The sequence below is a fragment of the Lissotriton vulgaris genome, chromosome 2_1, assembly GCF_964263255.1.
Source record: "Lissotriton vulgaris chromosome 2_1, aLisVul1.2, whole genome shotgun sequence".
Classification (NCBI taxonomy): domain Eukaryota; kingdom Metazoa; phylum Chordata; class Amphibia; order Caudata; family Salamandridae; genus Lissotriton; species Lissotriton vulgaris.
The window spans coordinates 693,261,480-693,282,742 of NC_141687.1; the positions used below are offsets into that span (position 1 = coordinate 693,261,480).

At 41.8% G+C, this 21,263-nt stretch overlaps 1 protein-coding gene across 1 annotated transcript; it reads left to right on the top strand.

Moving 5' to 3' along the window:
• The first annotated feature begins 5,975 nt into the window (after positions 1–5,975).
• LOC147730993 (uncharacterized) lies at positions 5,976–20,178 on the top strand. Its single transcript, XM_086958662.1, has 2 exons — positions 5,976–6,639; positions 17,323–20,178. The coding sequence occupies exon 2, from the start codon at positions 17,644–17,646 to the stop codon at positions 18,967–18,969; it is 1,326 nt and encodes a 441-aa protein (XP_086814788.1). The 5' UTR covers positions 5,976–6,639; positions 17,323–17,643; the 3' UTR covers positions 18,970–20,178.
• Positions 20,179–21,263: the final 1,085 nt, after the last annotated feature.

Genomic DNA, 21,263 nt, shown 5'->3' on the forward strand with positions numbered 1-21,263 from the left:
CTTGTTTTCAAAGATCAGTGCAGTACACTGGCATATTTAACTTCCGGCAATGTCCTGCCCGGCACCGCGAAAATCGCTAAAACAATTACGGATGTTAGTAGAAATGTAAGTACGCCTCTACGTTTTATATGACCAGCACGATGCACGGACAGATTTCTAATCTGATCTCGTGCTATCCATTACCGGCAAAACTGCACTAACGGCCATAGATGTCTTACTACTTTCGGAAATAAGTCTGTAGCTCATTGAAATATATTAGACATCTGGCCACACGTTTCCAACTACTGCTTAACTCAGTTTAAACATCATGCATATCTCTCCTCAGATACGTGACGTGAAGCTTTCCCTCCACCGCGTTTGCCATTGAGGAGAGACTGTCGTCCTCTGATAGTGAGTTAGAATCTCATTCCCAGTCTTCCTATGTTATCACACCGCTTGGCAAGAATTCCTTAGCCCATTTTGCGTCTCCTCAAGCAGGAGTGCATTTGGACACTCTATGTTTCTCAAAACTAATTGCACCTTGGGCCAAATAGCCTTTAATTCCTATAACCCCAAGTATCCTTTTGAATTCGAATGAAAGTATGGGGAAGGTTTTTAGTAAATGAGGATCCAAATAGACTCAACTCATTTGCTCATTACACTTGTTGACTTACCGTTCGGACTCTTCATTATGTTTCTATTAATTAAATGAAAACACAACCTGCTAAGACTCCCTACTATGCACATCTAACGAAACTGCCCGTTGATTCCAACTCCATCACTTGGGTGGTTATTGTGGTGAAGGATTACCATGATTTATTAATGAAACACTGTAATGAAGTTGTGCTGATTAAACATACATTTTTTCTTACAGGTACAGACCTCAGCAACTTGCTACCTGGGTCTTAACCGGCTTTAAGCCGCGAATATTTTGGAACAATTTTCCTCCTATTTTAATTTTTCACATATTATTCCTCACGGTTGGGTGCACTTTAGAGCGTGCATACCACCGGAGGATCACTGTCCTTTGGTCCTGACGAAAGCTGAGCGACTTGGGCTCACTGAGCAGAAACATGTCGACCAATTTTCTCACTCAGTGGACTAGGTGTCTTTGATTATTGAGACCTACCCTATGTTTCCACTTCAAATTGTTTTTAACCAGTGCTGGTTGGACTTTGAATAAAATAGTTGATTGTCACAACTACGCACTTTTTAAATATTTGCACTCACTTATCACAATTCGGTTTTTTTGTTTGCACCCTCAACACTCACAAACAACCAGCTCCGCTGCAAAACAGGCGTCGTAGCACACTGGAAAGACGCTAGGTCTTTCCAGTGGGAACCCAGTGATGAAGCATGTCACCACTAGGTGGTGAGTGAGGGTTCTTACTCAACCTTCTTTTGGGTCTCCTTCACTTTCTGTTTGTTTTCTCACCACGCCAAGACTTTCCCCTGGATGTGGTGTTTTGTTCTATCACTCTTCAGTTGTTGATGTGATTATAATAACAAGCCACCAAAAGAATTTCTTGGTCAATTTTTCATGATAAACAATGGCTAAGTTGGTTATACAAACCTGGAATGTAGGGGGGCTATTGAACAGTGAGAAACAACGTCGGTTCGCAGAACTAATTGGCCTGAATCCAATAGATATATTATGTCTCCAAGAGACACATGTGCCATGGGCTCGGAGATCACTATTGAAAGTAAGAGGTTATAATCTCTTAGCTGCATCAACGCAGTCATCAAATATAAGAGGTGTTGCAATCCTAGCTAAATCACACTTAGGTGGGCCGGTACGTCACCTCTCTGATTCTCATGGAAGATGGGCCATTGTAGGCATTACTATTTGTACCATCTACGGCTCTAACCAAGATGACCCTACAATCTTCACATTTCTTGAATCAGAACTCGCCACTTGGCAGGGCCCTCTAATTATGTGTGGGGATTTCAATATCTCTCTTAATCCTATGCTCAATAACAATAGTGTTATTCAACAGACCTATACAGGCCGGAAACCTAAAGTATATAAAGCAATTAGGAGACTGGTGAATAGTTTGGGATTAATCGGTATATGGGAGGAAAAAAATCAGAACACCCAGAATGCTGGATACACATATTTTTCGCATCCACACCAAAAGCACGTTCGTATAGATTATGTATTCACAACTAGGAATCTAGCCACGCAATCCTCTATCAGCAAATATCCCAAAATCATATCAGACCATAACGCCCTGGCCTTCACAATGAAAATAGAAATGTCAACTAACAAAACTAGACAATGGACATTTGATCGCAAATTGCTCTCTAACAATAACTATATTAACTATATTTGTAATTGGACAGATTAATTTTTTAACATTAATCGCTTTAGCACCGCAAGGAATGTGGTATGGGACTGCTACAAATCGGCACTTAGGGGGGAAACTATAAGCTTTCAAGCTAGGGCTAAAAAACAAAATACCATGATCTATAGCTTAAAACTTGCGGCCTTAGCAAAGGCGGAAGAAAGTCACACCTTAATCATCTCACAAAGGCTAGATGCAAAACAATCAATGTATCAATTATCATTGTTAAAAGCGGAGCTGAATGCAAGCCTTAGTGAAAAAGCGGCCCAAACTTATAAAGCATACAGGAAAGATGTCTACGAGAGTGGAGAGAGAGTTGGTAGGCAACTGGCTCTACGCACTAGACAAAAGAATGTATCTAGCTATATCAGTCAGATAACTGATAGTGGTAGAACCTATACTGACACTCCTGACATCATTTATCAATTTCAACAATATTATCAGAAACTCTATACTGAAGAAACTAAATCTGCTGACAATGAAATATTCTGTTTTCTTGAGAATCTCCTTCGTAATCATGAGGCATCAAAAACTTAGATGATACTACTAGGGATGATTTAGAAAGTGAAATCACCTAACATGAAGTGGAAAATGCTCTGTTATCACTCTCATCGGGCAAAGCAGCTGGACCTGATAAAATACCAATAGACCTGTATAAGATACTTAGTCGTCAAATATCTCCTCTGCTTCTAGATCTCTTTTTGGGAATACAATGGAATGGTGTACCACCACACTCTTGGAAAGAAACAAATATAATTGTCTTCCCTAAGAAAGGAAAACCCCCTGAGCAATTAACTTCATATCGCCCTATTTCTTTGATAAATTCGGACTCTAAAGTATATGCCAAAGTGATGGCCATGAGACTCAGCAGGGTTATTGAACAACTTGTCTCCCCTTGGCAGCATGGCTTCGTTCCTGGTAAAGGCACTACCGATCATACATGCAGGGCTATTGCCCTCTTTGATGCCATGTCTGTCATAGGGGGTCGGATGTCAATGATCTTGCTGGATGCCGAAAAGGCTTTCGATCGTGTCTCGTGGAGCTTCCTTTGGGCAGTATGGTACACAACAATTTCGGCCCCAAATTTATTAAAGCCATTAAATCTATGTATATATCACCCAGAGCCAAACTTCATATGTTAGGAACTGAATCTGGTTATATTAACATCACAAGGGGCACCAGACAAGGGTGCCCATGCTCACCCCTATTATTTGCATTGTATATAAATCCATTAATTTTAAAAATTCTTGAGAGTCAATCCATCAACCCAATTATCTGTAATCAATACGCGACAAAAGTTCTGGCATACGCCGATGATATCGCGGTTATTACATCCGACCCGATTGAGGCTATAGATGAAATCGTGTCCCTCACCTCTGAATATGGTATTCACTCAGGGTATTCTCCGAACCGGGGGTAGACAATTGTACTATGTACCGATAACATTAATGATATCGATCAGAGAAGAGCTGATAGAACTACCTACTTAGGAATTACTATTAGCCCTGATGTTAAATTAATAAATGTTCTTACCTATATAACCCTCTTATTGAAAAAATCAAAAAAGATCTGGATCGGGTTAATGGTTTACACTTATCAATTATTGGAAGAGGCAATTTTCTTAAAATGAATGTGCTGCCTAGATGCTTATATCTGTTCCGTACAATTCCCTTTGCAGTAGACTCCAAAACCTTAAAAACACTCGACTCTCTTATGAGCAAATTTCTATGGCAACAAGGAAAGATCAGGAGATCCCATAAGTTATTATCCTTACCGAGAGATAGAGGTGGGCTTGCCATTCCCAATACTAGTCCATATCATTGGGCAGCACTCTTTAAACAAATGTCACCCATGTTTAACTTTAGTCCTGAGATAGCTATCGTTGACGTCAGTGTTGTACCATCAATTTATGAGCTAGTTCTTGGAAGAGATGTAAATGGGCTGTTTCTACAACAAACAGAAGCCAAAGATATTAGAAAGATATGTAAATTTGAAATTGTAAACAGTGCTTGGAAGGTTTGGGCTAGAATTGTTAAACATATGAAAATTACGAAATTTAATAGATACACTTCACTATGGCAACCGAGAACCACTCATTGCCTCTCCCATGATGTTATAGCTAGGAAATGGCAAAGACTTGGAATTTGTAGAATAAAGGATTTTCTGTTAAATAATTTTGAAACTAAGTTTATAGATTTAAAGAATAAATATCAATTATCTAATGGTGATTATATTAAATATGTGCAAGTCTATGCTTATCTCAAGGCAAAAGGATCGGCCATAAGTCTAACAAGAGTGGATATTATAGAAGCTGTTAATAGACCAAATATAAAAATAGGATTACTGTATGACATTTTATTAACTAACATCCAAGATGATTTGGAGAAAACCGAAGCAAACTGGGCTAGAAAAATTAGTAATCCTAATGTCGATATCTATAAAGTGTTGGAACTAAGTGATTCTTTGTTTATGGCTAGTAATCTTAAAGCTCAGACATATAAAACTGTATTCAACCTCTACTATACTCCTGCCAAACTATTCAACTGGGGTAAAAGGGAAAATGATTTATGTCCTAGATGTTCGCAGGGCCCAGCGACACTAATACATATGTTTAGCAACTGTCCAAAGCTCGATCTTATTAAAATAGCGATTAGTGATTATTGGCAGGTGATATTTGGGCGTAAACTCCCTGAATCCGAAACTTTGTTTATGTTTGGTTATGACTCCTCGTTAGAACTCTCAAAACAAGAGGATAAATTGTTATTTATTGGGACGGCTGTCCTTAGAATCATTTTGTCATCCCGCTGGAAAGAACTTGAACCCCCTAGCTTCCACATGTGGTTAGCCCGATTCTTAGCAGTTTTTAGCTATGAGACGGCTATTTATGCTACTAGGGGAACTAGAGCAAAGAAACGTGGTGATTCAATATGGCACCCAAAACCAAATTGGAAAACTGGTGTCGTAACTATGAATTAAGTCAATGTTCTTGTTATATATGCATTTTCGTTATATATGTTTTGTTTTACAATTGCATGTCGCTTCTTTTAATAGTCTTATTGATTCAGTATTGATGTATTATTTGTATTTGTATTATTTGTAATAAGCTATTGTACTTTATCTTTTTCTGTGTTTACTGTCTGATCGGATCTGGTTCAATAAAAAAAAAAGAAAAAAAAAGGACTGATCCCCATGGGTGATAGCTTGTGTATGCTCTAGGATCCGTTTTTTGGCCTCGAAGATGGTGCTTCCTATGTAGCTTTTGGCACAAGGACATGTTACCATATACGCTACGAATGTGCTTTTGCACGTCAGATTTTGCTTGATTTTGCACTTCTTTCCTCCAAACATTTAAATTTCCTTGGTTGTTGACGCTATTCTACAGACCTTGCATTGTTTGCAGGGCCAGAAGCCTTCACGGTGCAACAAGGTGAGGTTGGGGACATCTTTGAAGTGGCTGTGAAGCAATTGGTCGCCCAAGTTTTTTGCTCGGCAAAAGGTAACAAGTGGATGTTCTCCAATAATTTCGGCCAAAGTCTGATCTGAGCGTAATATACCCCAATGTTTTTTGATTGCTTTGATCAGTGTTTGTTTTTCTGCATTGTAGGATGTTATGAGTCTGATTTTGTCTTCTTTCTTTGTTTCTTTTATTTTGTGTAGAATTTGCTTTCTATCTGTTTCAATCACTTTCTTGAGACATTTTGCCACCGTGTTTGGTTGATATTTTCTCTTGATGAACCTGTTAGTGGCCTGTATGCTGTGTTTCTGGAACTCTGATTGTTTTGAACAGTTTCTTTTAAACTGAGAAATTCCCCGTATGGGATACTCCTCCTCAACTTGTCCTCATGAAAACTCTGTCCATGTAGAACGGACTTCGTTGCAGTCTTTTTTCTATGTAGAGTGGTTTCCAAGCAGTTATTCTCGATATAGATCTCTGTGTCTAGGAACACCACTCTTTCGCTGCTTATTTCATAAGTGAACTTGAGGTTTGTAGAGGTGTTATTCAATCTCTCAAAATATTGTTTAAATTCTGTTTGTTCTCCGTCCCAGATTATGAAAAGATCATCTATGAATCTTAGCCATAGAATCGTCTTCTCTTTCCATGTATAGTGTTCCGTTTTCCAGGCCTCATTTTGTTCATACCATCCCATAGTGAGATTAGCATAGTTGGGCGAAAAAGAGAAACCCATGGCACACCCACATATTTGTTTATAGATGTTTTTGTTGAATAGAAAGGTGTTGTTGTGTAGGCACAGGAAGATCATTTGGTTCAAAATTTTGTTGTGTTCCTTATATCTTATGTTTCTTTTGCCCAAATGTTCTGACCGACTTTTTCGGCCCTCCTTTGAGGAAGGATGATTGGAAGTGACTCTAGTCTATTATCATTCTAGTGCAAGGGTTAGAACCATAAACAGGGCCTATCCATAGGGCACAGTAATGCACTTTCATACCCTTTTCCTTAGATCAGGGCTTATAAACTTATGTTAGGGGATAGATTCATTAGTATTAGTGATAATCCGTCCTTTTGCAAGAGTGTTAGTATACCTTCTATGGAGTTATGCTTATTTCGGGCCTTGTAGGCCTCAAAGGGGAGAGACTCCATCTTGCTTTCTGCCCGGTAGCTTAAGATGCTTCTAGGTCAAGTGTAATGTTTAGTTTCGAAGTGTTGTTCGCTTGGAGAGAACCGGCTCAGGCTGGCCCTTATCGAAAGACTGTATTTTTCTCCACTCCGAAGACACAACATCAGGCCGGCCGGCTGGGAACGTGTCCTTGGTACGGGGAGGTACAAGAATTTGGTGGGCGGCAGGTTACTGGCCGTAACTTTCCATGAAAGGACAAGCTTCCATATTAGCGAAAGCATGAGGCAGTGGGTTAGTCAGTCTGTAGGTGGCAGCTAGCCGTTAGCATCAATGCTATTAATTATTTCCAGGCAGACAGTCGCCATTTTGAAGTCCGAGAAAGATCGAGAAGCTGATACTCTCTTAGAAAGATTGAAGTTATTTTAGTTGGAGCAGCTGGCGAGCTTTGACCCATACGATCAGAGCATTTCGAATGAAGCAGTTAATCAGAAGAACGAATACCAGAGTGGCTGAAACTAAATTATAAGATCGAAGCAGAGAAGTGGAGATGGTCCGTGATTGAGAGGAGAGAGGAGTAGTGCAGAACAGCCAGAGAGAAAGCAGCTAATGAAAGGAAGGTTCCAGTGACTTGGAGGGAAGCAGAGAAGACAGAGCATAGCGGTGCAGACGTGTATCCGTGACTGCCAAGGTGTGACTTTAAGACGAGCCAAGGCACAGACGGAAGGGAACCTAGATGACTGCTGAACCCACACTTCACGTTAATAAGGTGATATCTGCCCATATTCTATAGTGTGCACATTCTAACCTTTCACTTTCCTTTGCAGGATATATGTCATAGTATTGTATTGTTCTTTTTATGATCATTGTAATAAAGATACCCCAGTTCTTAGTGAACCAGCATGTGCCTCGTATTCTTGTTCAATCAGGGTAAACTGCTCTTCTAGTCAGGCATTGTTTTCATGAACGGATGTAATTCCCGGTCTGGTAAGTAGTGACTGAGCAATGAGGGAGAGAGGGGCCCCTTAAGGTGGAGAATAGATTGCACATCCTCTAATTTGGTAAGTTGTTGTATAATTCATCATATTGTAGTATCATATCCCGAGTAGCCAATGAGAGATTCCTTCCAAGGGTATTCATAGGAAAGTGGTCGTCGTTGGTAAGCGGCGTTAATGAGAACACCAGGCGGGAAACTGGTGCATAGGTCCGCCGGATTGTGGACCGGGTTGTGAGTGAGAGAACACCAGGGAGGAGACTGGTGTATAGGTTCGCCGGATTGTGGACCAGGCTGTGAGTGAGAGAACACCAGGGAGGACACTGGTGTGTAGGCACGCAGGATTGCGGAGGTGCCGAGCGAGCACTGACTGTGGTCAGTGTGTAATGGTAACTAATCAGAACTGCCCTAGAGTAGACTAGTCTGGGCCTAAGTCGCTGCGAGACTAACCGGTATGAGTGGGATATTGTAAAAAACCTATGCATGTAAATTGCTAATTCCCCATCCTTAGGTACAAAACATATACATACCTATTGTAAATACGTCCTAAGGAGGGAGGTGATTACGTTCCGGCTGCGTTGGAGGTGCTCTGAGGAGCTGATCCTATCTGGTCCGAGAATCCGGCCGTTACATCTGGCGTCACGAACTGTTTACGAAGCCTGTATGCGCTGTATTGTTTTAATCTTGTTGGTTTGCGCTCGGCTCGTACGTGGTTTCTTTTGTTTCTTATTTGTTAATAGTTGTATATATCTTTCTGGTGTGTCAAAATGTTTTCACGCTAATCGAAATCTACTTTTAAATTGCCTGTTGAAATTCCCGGCTGGGAATCTACGCCTTACGAGGCCTTGGCCCGTGAGTGGGCCGACTCTACTGGTTTGAGTGAGAATTGGACTTCTTGTTTGGAGCTGGCGGAGCCGGCTGATGTGGTTTCTTGCTTGCAGAAAGCACCAGTAGTGAAGGGTGACGAGCTTCCTATTTTAGGACGCAGAGGTTGGATTGTTTTGACTGCATACAGAATTCTTCATGAAAAATTTGTGAAATTACAGCAACGTTTTGTGGATGTGGAGGAAAAGTTTGTTGAGGTGCAAAATGCGCATACTCTTTTGCGATGTCAAAATAAATTACTTGCCGATAAACTTGAGACTTATCAGACTATTGCCGAAAGGGCTGCTGTTTGCATTGCGAAATATAAGTATAGACACCGTCGCGGTCGTGTTTCTAAACGGAAAGTGCGTCTAGTCATGGCGAAAGCCGGACTGGATTTGAACCCCGATGAATGGTATGGTAATATCTGGGACTCGAATGATTCTGGTTCCTCGGCTGAGGAGTCTGACAGGTGCGAGTCTTCTCGCTCCGGACGTGACTGTAAATCTACTTCTTGTGATACAAATGATGATTCTGGCGACCGTGGTCGCTTTTCCCGTTCTGATGACGTTTCTCGTCCTGATTGTTCCTCTAAATCTATGGATCGGGCGTCTTCGGATGCTCGTCCGGAGGTTTCTGCGCACCCGGTTTTTCGACGCAAATTACAACAGGCTCCTGGTAATCCGAATGGTGTTGCTTTGGATAGCTTGGAAGACTTTACTCAACAGTAAGTTAGTGACATTTTGCAACGATTTCGACAACGGCCTGGTGAGGCCTTACTTACGTGGATGGTATGCCTTTATGAGTTGGGCGCTGCAGGTATCATGTTAGATGCAGGAGATGCCTTGAAATTTTGCTCTTTGAGTTCCGATTCTACTGTACAAGATCATTTTCGAAATTTTAGTGGTGCTGGCCAAATTAGTCTACTCCAGTTAGCAACTGATGGCTGTAACCATAAATATGACAAGCCGTGGTACACTTTGCGCGATGCGGCGCAGCGATTGAAAGAGGAGGTAATGAAAACTGCGATTTTTCTCAGTACTGCGGACAGGTTGTTGGATGGTTTATTGACATCTTCTGTGCGGAATCGCATTATCCGTTCTTCTCCTGTTGCTTATAAGCAGGTTATGATGACTTTGTTGATCAATCAAACTGGCAATGCTTTGTCAATGGTGCTTGAATCTGTCCGTCAGCTTGGTGAGTTGGGTGACTGGTTTAAACCTGAGAGACAATCTCGACCGGAGGGTCGTACTGCTGGAGATTATAAATTCTCTAGAGGTGATATGTTTCTTGTGCTGTTGGCTGATGGTGTGAAAAAGGAGGACATTGACGGTGAGCCTAATAATCGCTTATGGGACATGTTTCGCAAGCGTTGTTTGGATCGTAAGGAGGGTGCCCGTCGTGTGCGAAAGAATGATTGTGATCGTGGATATTCTGATGACGGTGGGGATGAGAGGTGTCATGATGATTTTGATTGTCGTGGTGATCGACGGCGTGAGCGTGAAGTGTCCCCTCACCGTGAAAAAGAGAGGGGGCGAGAGAGGAAAGAGAAAGGGGGAGAGATGATCGTGTCTACAACAGATATAGAGATGAAAGGGATCAGTCCCCTGAGTTGAGGAGAAGGGAGGATCGATACAGACTGTCCGATCGAAACTCACAGTACCATGACAGGAATCCATTTCGTAATGGAGATGGATATGAGCAGGATGTTTTGATACCCAAAAAACATGAGAGTATTTATCCTGATTTGTCCTGGTTGACGGAACGCAGTAAGAATGCCTAGGAAATAGGTCAAGCTCCAGTACGCAGGTGGGCTCACAAAGACAATAGACCCTATGTAGATATTGAAATTTTTTGGAAACATCGTAATATCCAAAGGGCCCGAGCATTGGTAGATACAGGAGCGGAGGCCACTCTTATTCATGGGAAATCAAAGAAATTCAAAGGCCAATTTTTCACAATTACTGGTTTAGGTGGAAAGGAAACTCCCGCAGTGCAAACTACACTTGAAATGAAAATAGGCAGAATTCCCCGAAAAGAATATTCTGTATTAGTTGTACCACTTTTGGAATATATAATCGGAATTGACATTTTAAAAGGAATGACTTTGCATTTAGATGACGGCTGTTATCAATTTGGAACTAAACATTATATCTCGTCCAGACCCGTACGGGTTGGTCGTTTACGGATGCCCCCCATAAAAATCCCTCAGGCTACAAAAGTTGTTTCTCAGAAGCAATATCCTATTCCGGGTGGCCATGAAGAGATTAGTGCCACTATTCAGGACTTAGTTGATGCAGGAGTTATAACTCCGGTTACTTCTGCTTGGAATAATCCCGTTTGGCCTGTGCGCAAAAGTGATAATTCTTGGCGCATGATTGTTGATTATCGCGAGCTGAACAAACATACACCCCCTTTGACTGTTGCAGTACCGGATATCATTACTTTAATTGAAAGAATCCAAAAGCATCCAGGTACATGGTATGCATCCATTGATATTGCTAATGCTTTCTTTTCAATTCCGATTGCCCCCGAGTGTCAGGAACAATTCAGTTTTACTTGGAATGGACGTCAAATGACGTTTAGAAGTCTTCCTCAAGGCTATGTACACAGTCCTACGATCTGTCACCGGCTGGTGGCGGAACATTTGTCTGAAGTAACTGTACACCCGCTAATTCAGGTATGTCATTATATTGACAACATTTTGATTCAAGGTGAAACACAAGATCAAGTTCAGACCCAATTAGATCAAATCCTTGAGTGCTTACGTGAAAAAGGTTGGGAAATTAATCCCGATAAATTACAAGGTCCATCCCAAAGTGTAAAGTTTTTAGGCATCAATTGGCATGAAGGTCACAGAGAGGTGATCCCACAGGTTAAACAAAAAGTTTTAGACTTTGCAGTCCCAAGAAATCGGAAAGAAGCCCAGAGCTTCATTGGCCTGTTCGGTTTTTGGCGTCAGCATATTCCACACTTGAGTCAAATATTAGCCCCTTTGTATCGAGTCACTCGTAAAAAGAATGTGTTTGAATGGGGTGAACCACAGCAAAATGCGTTTAATCTGGCAAAAGAAGCAATTCAGTATGCTTTGGATTTGTGGCCTGTGTGCGAGGGTGATGTGGATTTGAATGTGTCCGTGCAAGGTCTTTATGCAAATTGGAGTCTGTGGCAGAAACAAGGCAGACAAAAAGTACCATTAGGTTTTTGGACCAAAAAGTTACCTGAGGCTGGTGAGCGTTATACACCTTTTGAGAAACAGTTGCTTGCGTGCTATTGGGCTCTGGTGGATACCGAGCAATTGACTTTGGGTCATGATGTGATTTTGAGACCTGAAATTCCTATCATGCAGTGGGTTTTGAGTTCGCCAAAAACTCATCGAATTGGACATGCTCAAGAGGCGAGTGTGATTAAGTGGAAATGGTACATTCAAGACAGGGCACGTGTGGGTCCGAAAGGTGTAGCATCTTTACATGAGCAAGTGGTGCAGGCGCCATCGATTGAGACTGGAAGTGATTGCTCCGTACCTGTAATGCAGGAATCTCCTGTTAAGTGGGGTAAGCCATTTGATGATTTGTCCGTGGAGGACAGAAAACATGTGTGGTTTACGGATGGTTCAGCAAGGTTCATAGGAGAGAAACGGCATTGGAAGGCAGTGTCCTATAACCCGATCAAACAGAAATTGTTGAGTACAACCGGTGAAGGTAAGAGTAGTCAATTTGCTGAATTATATGCAGTTTACCAAGTTTTAAAGTAGGAATTGCCTGGCACATGTCATATTTTTACTGATTCCTGGTCCACTGCTAATAGACTGGCGGTTTGGTTACCAACTTGGCATTCTCATAATTGGGAATTGCATTCAAAAGAACTGTGGGGAAAATAATTATGGCAAGAAATTTGGGAAATGCTCCCACAGAGTACTGTGACAATCTTTCATGTGGATGCTCATACCCCAATAGACTCCCTTGACAAATTCTTTCATAACATTGCAGATGAGAAATCTAAAATTGCTGAGGCAGTGGTGGACATGCAAGATTCTGATTTGGCGGGATTGGCGAAATGGGCCCACCAGAAAGCAGGACATTTTGGAGAGAGAGTCACTAGCAGGTGGGCTGCCGATCGAGGAATTTATATTCCTTTAAATTACATTAAAGATACCATTTTGCATTGTCCCATCTGTCAACATTCTAGACAACGAACAGTACCTCAAATTGTTAAAGGTCATTTACATCGAGGAAAATTGCCCGCTCAAATTTGGCAGATTGATTATATTGGTCCACTACCTATGAGCAAAAATTGCCAATATGTTTGTACAATTGTTGACACCTACAGTGGCCTTTTAGTGGCCTTTCCTTGCAAACAAGCTACCCAAGTGAATACCATTAAAACATTGGGATTGATTATACTTTATTATGGCGTCCCATTTCAAATTCAATCTGACAATGCATCCCACTTTCGTGGAAGATTGGTACAGGAATTTTGTGCGGAAAATAACATTGAGTGGGTGTTTCATATACCATATTATCCACAGGCATCAGGCCTTATTGAAAGAATGAATGGTTTGCTTAAAGAACAATTGCGAAAATTGACTGACAACAAGTATAAAAATTGGAGAGATTATTTGTTTCAAGCATTATTAATTCTGAACAATCGTCCCTTTTTGAATGCTGAATCCCCTTTAATGCGTTTGTTTCCCCCAAGTATCGATGCGAAACCCAACACCATTGGCAATACTGTAATGTACTGGGAAATTTCCCTGGCTCCATGCAGAGCAACCCCAGGTTCCGCAGGCTTGGACCTGCATGCAATGAATGACACTGTAATTAAGAGTAAAGATCGAGCCATTCTTGAAACCGGTGTTGGTGTCTGTATACCAACCGGAAATTTTGGACTGATTGCCCCTAGATCGGGCCTGGCCTTAAAAGGCATTCAAGTACTCGGAGGAGTCATTGACAGTGATTATCAGGGAGAGATTAAGGTTCTCCTGCTGAATAGCAGTGAGGTTGATTTATCGATTCAAAAGACTGACCGAGTTGCTCAATTGCTAATTATGCCTGTTTTCAGTGGTGAGATTCAGGAAGGCACTGCCCCAACGTTGCTAACTGTGCGAGGCCAGAAAGGCTTTGGCTCTACTGATAACCCTGGAGCGAGAATATGGGTGCAATCGCCTAAAAATCCCCCTGAACAAGCTGAAGGTATTGCAACCGGTCATGATAATATGATCCTTGTCACGAGACCAGGGAAAGATAGCTGGGAAGCTGTCCCGGCTGACAAATGTTACTTACGAGAATGAATAATGCCTGTATTTGATTTTCTTTCAGATCATTCTCTGGACTGCTGCTGCAGGATGTGCCGGCGTTGGACTCCTTTTGGTCTGCTACGTCGGGAGAGGAGAGAACCCACAGACTTTGGTTGATTGGAGAACCCGAGTACCGCGTTCCTTCGCTGCGTGGGATTCATCATCGAACTTTTGGACAACTTTAGCTAAACAAGTTACCAATTCCCCTCATTTTTGCTTGACACCGATGCGTTCAGTGACTGACATTCTAGCGACCTGTTTGGTTGCTGTCCCCGCCTCCCTAGAGACTCTAAAGCATATTTTTAATATATCAAATGCCCGACCCAATATCATTCTAGGCGATTTTGCAGCACATGAGTATTGTCCCTTATGTACTATCCTTTCAGATTCAATGCCCCCAATTCATTCCCAAATTACCACCTATAATATCACCCAGGGTGACTTGTGTTTCTTTCTTACTTGTGATCCTAATGCAATTACTGAATGTGTAAAGTTGAAACTCAAAGCATCAACCACTTTTTCGACTCATGAACGCACTTTGTGCTCCCGGAGACCTCCGAAATCATGTACTTCTGTTAAAAATAATATGACTTGTAAAAGCATAGTAGTTGCTCCTAGCCACTACCGTTCAATGTTGCTACCTTCTGGTTGGCTGTTTTCATGTGGCAACACTTCTTGGCCCTATATTCCCGCAAATATTTCCGGAGGCCCATGTGCCATCACTAGATTGAGTTTGTTAAGGTTTTCCTCACATCCTAATACCTATTCCCGTACAGTTCGTGATGCTATGATGTTACATGAGGATTGTGATTCTTCCCTACATCTTTATTCCAAGTCCGAATATCTTAGTTTAGCTATTTCCATTATTGGTGTCCCAGCATTGGCTGTTTATAACGCCAAATCCATCGGGAAAATGGCCTATTGGATGGTCAAATCAATTAATCAAACTTCTACAATTTTATCGGATATGTTATTAGATGCCCAGGGTGAACGCCGAGCTATCTTGCAAAATCGTGCGGCCATTGATTACCTTTTGCTAAAACATGGACATGATTGTTCTGATTTCGAAGGTCTTTGTTGTTTCAACCTGTCTGACCACACTAAATCTATTCAGGCTCATATTGACAAACTTCATGACTTGACTGAGGAGGTTGGTTTGACTGGCTCTTCAATTGGTTACCTGACTTACATTCCCTGCGACAGATATTAGGGGGTATTGTGATTTCTATTAGTATTTTAGTGGCTATTTGCTGCTTTATTCAGTGCATCCCTTCCCTACTCCAATATTGTAGATTCGGCATGAGGAATAGATCAGTTAGTTTTGTTTCCTATTATTCTTCCACAGATGTTAGTTCCGTATAACGAATGATTAATAGACTAAAGTCAAGGGTGAAGTGTTCTGACCGACTTTTTCGGCCCTCCTTTGAGGAAGGATGATTGGAAGTGACTCTAGTCTATTATCATTCTAGTGCAAGGGTTAGAACCATAAATAGGGCCTATCCATAGGGCACAGTAATGCACTTTCGTACCCTTTTCCTTAGATCAGGGCTTATAAACTTATGTTAGGGGATAGATTCATTAGTATTAGTGATAATCCGTCCTTTTGCAAGAGTGTTAGTATACCTTCTATGGAGTTATGCTTATTTCGGGCCTTGTAGGCCTCAAACGGGAGAGACTCCATCTTGCTTTCTGCCCGGTAGCTTAAGATGCTTCTAGGTCAAGTGTAATGTTTAGTTTCGAAGTGTTGTTCGCTTGGAGAGAACCGGCTCAGGAAGACTGTATTTTTCTCCACTCCGAAGACACAACATCAGGCCGGCCGGCTGGGAACGTGTCCTTGGTACGGGGAGGTACAAGAATTTGGTGGGCGGCAGGTTACTGGCCGTAACTTTCCATGAAAGGACAAGCTTCCATATTAGCGAAAGCATGAGGCAGTGGGTTAGTCAGTCTGTAGGCGGCAGCTAGCCGTTAGCATCAATGCTATTAATTATTTCCAGGCAGACAGTCGCCATTTTGAAGTCCGAGAAAGATCGAGAAGCTGATACTCTCTTAGAAAGATTGAAGTTATTTTAGTTGGAGCAGCTGGCGAGCTTTGACCCATACGATCAGAGCATTTCGAATGAAGCAGTTAATCAGAAGAACGAATACCAGAGTGGCTGAAACTAAATTATAAGATCGAAGCAGAGAAGTGGAGATGGTCCGTGATTGAGAGGAGAGAGGAGTAGTGCAGAACAGCCAGAGAGAAAGCAGCTAATGAAAGGAAGGTTCCAGTGACTTGGAGGGAAGCAGAGAAGACAGAGCATAGCGGTGCAGACGTGTATCCGTGACTGCCAAGGTGTGACTTTAAGACGAGCCAAGGCACAGACGGAAGGGAACCTAGATGACTGCTGAACCCACACTTCACGTTAATAAGTTGATATCTGCCCATATTCTATAGTGTGCACATTCTAACCTTTCACTTTCCTTTGCAGGATATATGTCATAGTATTGTATTGTTCTTTTTATGATCATTGTAATAAAGATACCCCAGTTCTTAGTGAACCAGCATGTGCCTCGTATTCTTGTTCAATCAGGGTAAACTGCTCTTCTAGTCAGGCATTGTTTTCATGAACGGATGTAATTCCCGGTCTGGTAAGTAGTGACTGAGCAATGAGGGAGAGAGGGGCCCCTTAAGGTGGAGAATAGATTGCACATCCTCTAATTTGGTAAGTTGTTGTATAATTCATCATATTGTAGTATCATATCCCGAGTAGCCAATGAGAGATTCCTTCCAAGGGTATTCATAGGAAAGTGGTCGTCGTTGGTAAGCGGCGTTAATGAGAACACCAGGCGGGAAACTGGTGCATAGGTCCGCCGGATTGTGGACCGGGTTGTGAGTGAGAGAACACCAGGGAGGAGACTGGTGTATAGGTTCGCCGGATTGTGGACCAGGCTGTGAGTGAGAGAACACCAGGGAGGACACTGGTGTGTAGGCACGCAGGATTGCGGAGGTGCCGAGCGAGCACTGACTGTGGTCAGTGTGTAATGGTAACTAATCAGAACTGCCCTAGAGTAGACTAGTCTGGGCCTAAGTCGCCGCAAGACTAACCGGTATGAGTGGGATATTGTAGAAAACCTATGCATGTATATTGCTAATTCCCCATCCTTAGGTACAAAACATATACATACCTATTGTAAATACGTCCTAAGGAGGGAGGTGATTACGTTCCGGCTGGGTTGGAGGTGCTCTGAGGAGCCTATCTGGTCCGAGAATCCGGCCGTTACACCAAATAGTACCTGCACACATTCATACCAATGTGGTGTTCGATGTTGGTGTACAATAAGGTCACATCCATAGTGAATAATTTAAAAGAAGATTTCCAGACAATCTTTTCTAATCGTTTCAAGAGATCAGTTGTATCTTTTATATATGATGGTAAATCCCTTACTAGGGGCGCCAAAAACTGGTCAATGTAATTTGAAATACCTTCAAGTGTGCCATGGGTTTCTCTTTTTCGCCCAACTATTCACTTCTCTTTTAGCTGTTTTCAGTATTTGCTCGGGGTACCCCCTCTTGCGAAATCTTCCATCCCCCACTTGGAAGGTATTGAGGCCATGGAGCAGGCAATCCTCAAACTTAAAGTAGATGAAGGAATGAAAGTATTTTTGATGGAATTAGTCATATTTACCCTGTATCAAAGCTATTTCAAACATGATCAAGATTGGTACTTGCAATTAGTGAGCACAAGCATGGGAAATTGCGCAGCTCCAGTCTACGCTAATACATACATGGGTCAATTTGAGAACATTAACATTTGGTCCAATCCCATTTGGAATAAACACATCAAAATGTATATTCGATTTATTGATGACTTATTCTTCTTATGGAAAGACACCAAAGAGAATCTTGAACGAGCTCTTAACACCCTCAATTCAGTCAACCAACGTATTCAATTCACATGGAAAATAGAATCTGAATCGATCACTTTCCTGAATATGGCCATTACACTCAAGGATAACCATATCACAACCGACATATTCCGCAAACCCACAGATCGTAATAACATTCTTCATTACACAAGTTTCCACCAGGCATCCCTCAAAAAACACTTACCGAAATCACAAATGTTAAGAGCAAAACGTGTAGTTTCGGACCCCGAGGTGGCCAAAGTAAGAATAGAAGAAATGACTGACAGATTTCGCAAGAGGGGGTACCCCGAGCAAATACTGAAAACAGCTAAAAGAGAAGTGAATAATCTAAATCGCCTGGATTTATTACAGACAGTGAGAGAGAAACCTCAAAGTGACAGAATGGTCATTGTGTCCAAATTTTCCAACGTGAGCACAACATTAAAAAAAATCATACTAAAACATTGGCCCATGTTACAACTTGAGGAGGATTTCAGAGATATGTTCAAATCACGACCACTTTTCGCTTACACGAGAGGAAGAAACTTGGGAGAAATTCTAAAACAACCGAAACCAACCAATACAACATCCTTAGGCACAAGACCCTGCAATAATTGCAGCAACTGCAACAATATCATTCGAGGCAATAAAATGAGACATCCAATGAAAGGCAATGAAATAACGCTGAATGCCACTGCCACCTGTGACACCATGAACTTGATCTACCTATTAAAATGCCCATGTGGTAAAATCTATATAGGGAAGACAGAACGAAAATTCAAGGTTTGTTTAAATGAACACAAGTCAAACATAAGAACTAAAAATCTGAAATCCACAGTGGCCAGCCACTTCATGGAAATGAACCATAATATTGCACAACTAAAAGCCATGGTATTGGAAGTGATTACTAAAATTGAAGGAAGAGACAACACTAAAGATTTACTCCAAAGAGAGAATTACTGGATTTACAGACTGAATTCCATTAAGCCCCATGGGCTTAATGAACGCATTGAATTTTCGTGTTACCTATGAATAACTCATATTATGACTGCTTTAGCCCATTTTGGGCATTCATGCTCTGATTAATCTCCTGTCCGTACATGCATATATTTTTAACATTCATTAGTTTTTTTAACAACTATTTGTTTTTGATAACATGCAGTGATACTAACATCATTTGTTACCAAGTTCCTTCAATTTCACAGCACATTGACGCATATTCGCTAGCTTTTTATTTTCAATTTTATTTTGATTTTCTCACCGCGACCCAGCCCTCTCTCTACCTCGACTTTTCCACATCCACGTGACAGGTAGACCTTCCGGTTTATACCATGGAGTAAACGCACACACTAACAACCCGTTCACCTACACGGAAGTATATTGCACAGAGGATTATCTTCGTGACCCCTCGCTGTTACAGACCGTAGGTAAATCATCGCACCATAACTTCTTAACGCTTGTTACAGTCTATAACTGTTTGAACCGCTTGACACACTCACAACGTCCTCAGCGTTTAACTCACTCCAGTTCACACTATCCTTAGCGTTCAACTCACTCCAGTTCACGTCGATTATCACCTTACCCGCCAATATTGTACACTTGGACACACGCGATTCACAGTCCTGTTATTGTTTATATCACCGTTTATCACTCTTTTCCCCTACCGTTCGGTTTTCATCACCAGCACCGTCGATAACATGTTTAGTCACATAACATGATGTGCATTTTTTATTATTACAACACCTGATATGTACGCAATATATGTTGTTCTTGTAGATGCTCCCAGATGAAGGGAGGTTGCCCGAAATGCATTGGAGCTGGTGAAACTATTGTTTGACAACGAGAAACTGTTTTCAAAAAAACTTCATTGAACATGTGGATGAACATGTATCATTGAAGCAATGTAAATAAAAGAACATTTTCAAAACATTAAGATTAAATCTTTTCAGAACATTAAACGGAGGACAATATCCCCATCTTCTGAGTGCCTAGAGGGATGCAATCAATTTCCAATTGATAGCACTTAGCCTTTCCAGTTACACATCAAGAGATGAATGTAAGTGCAGACTTGCATAATGTTTTGTCATGGAACATTGCAGGTCTGTCGGGAAAATTCCAGGACCCTATATGGTTGCAGTTCATCAGACAATTCTCTGCCTCCAGGAGACCTGGCTTGTGTACAGTAACCTGTTCTTGGAGGGTGATTAAGCCTTCTTTGTTCCTGAGTCCCCACCTCCATGTGGCAAAGCTAGGGGCGGGGTGGTGATTTATATTTAGTTGGCTGTGCCCTGTAGGATACAGCAAGTTCCTACTGATAATGAGGATTCTCAAGTTATTGTCCCAAGGAGAGGAAACAACAGTATGGGCATTATTAATTTTTATAATGCAATAGGCAGGCAGGGGGAGTGCAAGATTTCCCAGTTGGGTTGTCTCATAAGACAGTCCTGCGGTGCTGTTGCACATAAGCTCATGGTGGCGAGGGATTTCAACATCCAACCCTGTGGAGATCCTAAAATCAGAAGCATGGCCGAGCTGGGTTGTGCCAGGATGCGGGGATTCCATTTTGAGCATTCTGTCCAGGAGGATGTATTGAATAATTTGCTTTATGAATTTGACCTGTTATCATCAATGTCTTTATATGCTCCCCTCAGCACACAGCCTGTCCCCTCTTTCAAAGGATGTAGTAACAGCTCTTTTATAGATCATATTCTGATCTCCACTGATCTTCAATCTAATTTCCGCGGGTTTGCAATTATGGATAGTGCTTTTAGTGATCCTAACCCTGTTTGCATGCACTTGGAAGGTAGGCTGCTATCAACACTAACTAGGGTGAAAGTACCAGGCACGTTTAAGACCCGTGGAGGGAAGGCGCCGCCTAAAGTGGTCGCAGATATCTCCAGACTTAGTTTAGGGCAAAGTTCAAGTGTCTTGTGTAACAGAATTAGCTTCCTGTGTGTCATCCGATTCCGATCCGGGGGTTGTCCTTAAGGCTTTTGATGACATTATCTTCAAGGTAGGGGCACTCCTATGTTTTCCAGTACATAGGACAGTGTTATCCGACCCTAGATGGTTCAACCCACTATGCTCTAAGGCAGCGAGACAACTAAAAGATGCCCTAAAAGCTACTCCGAGAAATCAAACTTTGATTTGTGCCCACGTCTTGAATACAAATGGGCTTTGGCCACCCATAAGGGTGAACTGAAGGAGGAAAGGTGGAGAGATCTACTGGAGGCTAGTGCCTTAGGGAACAGTGCAAGGTTCTGGGGCACCATTAACCAACCTCTATTTGAAAGGGCGAGGGATGGAGATTTAGCCATTAACATAAC

Excerpts from the sequence above, each read along its gene's own strand:
- LOC147730993 (XM_086958662.1), top strand. The coding sequence starts at position 17,644 with ATGGAGCAGGCAATCCTCAAACTTAAAGTAGATGAAGGAATGAAAGTA.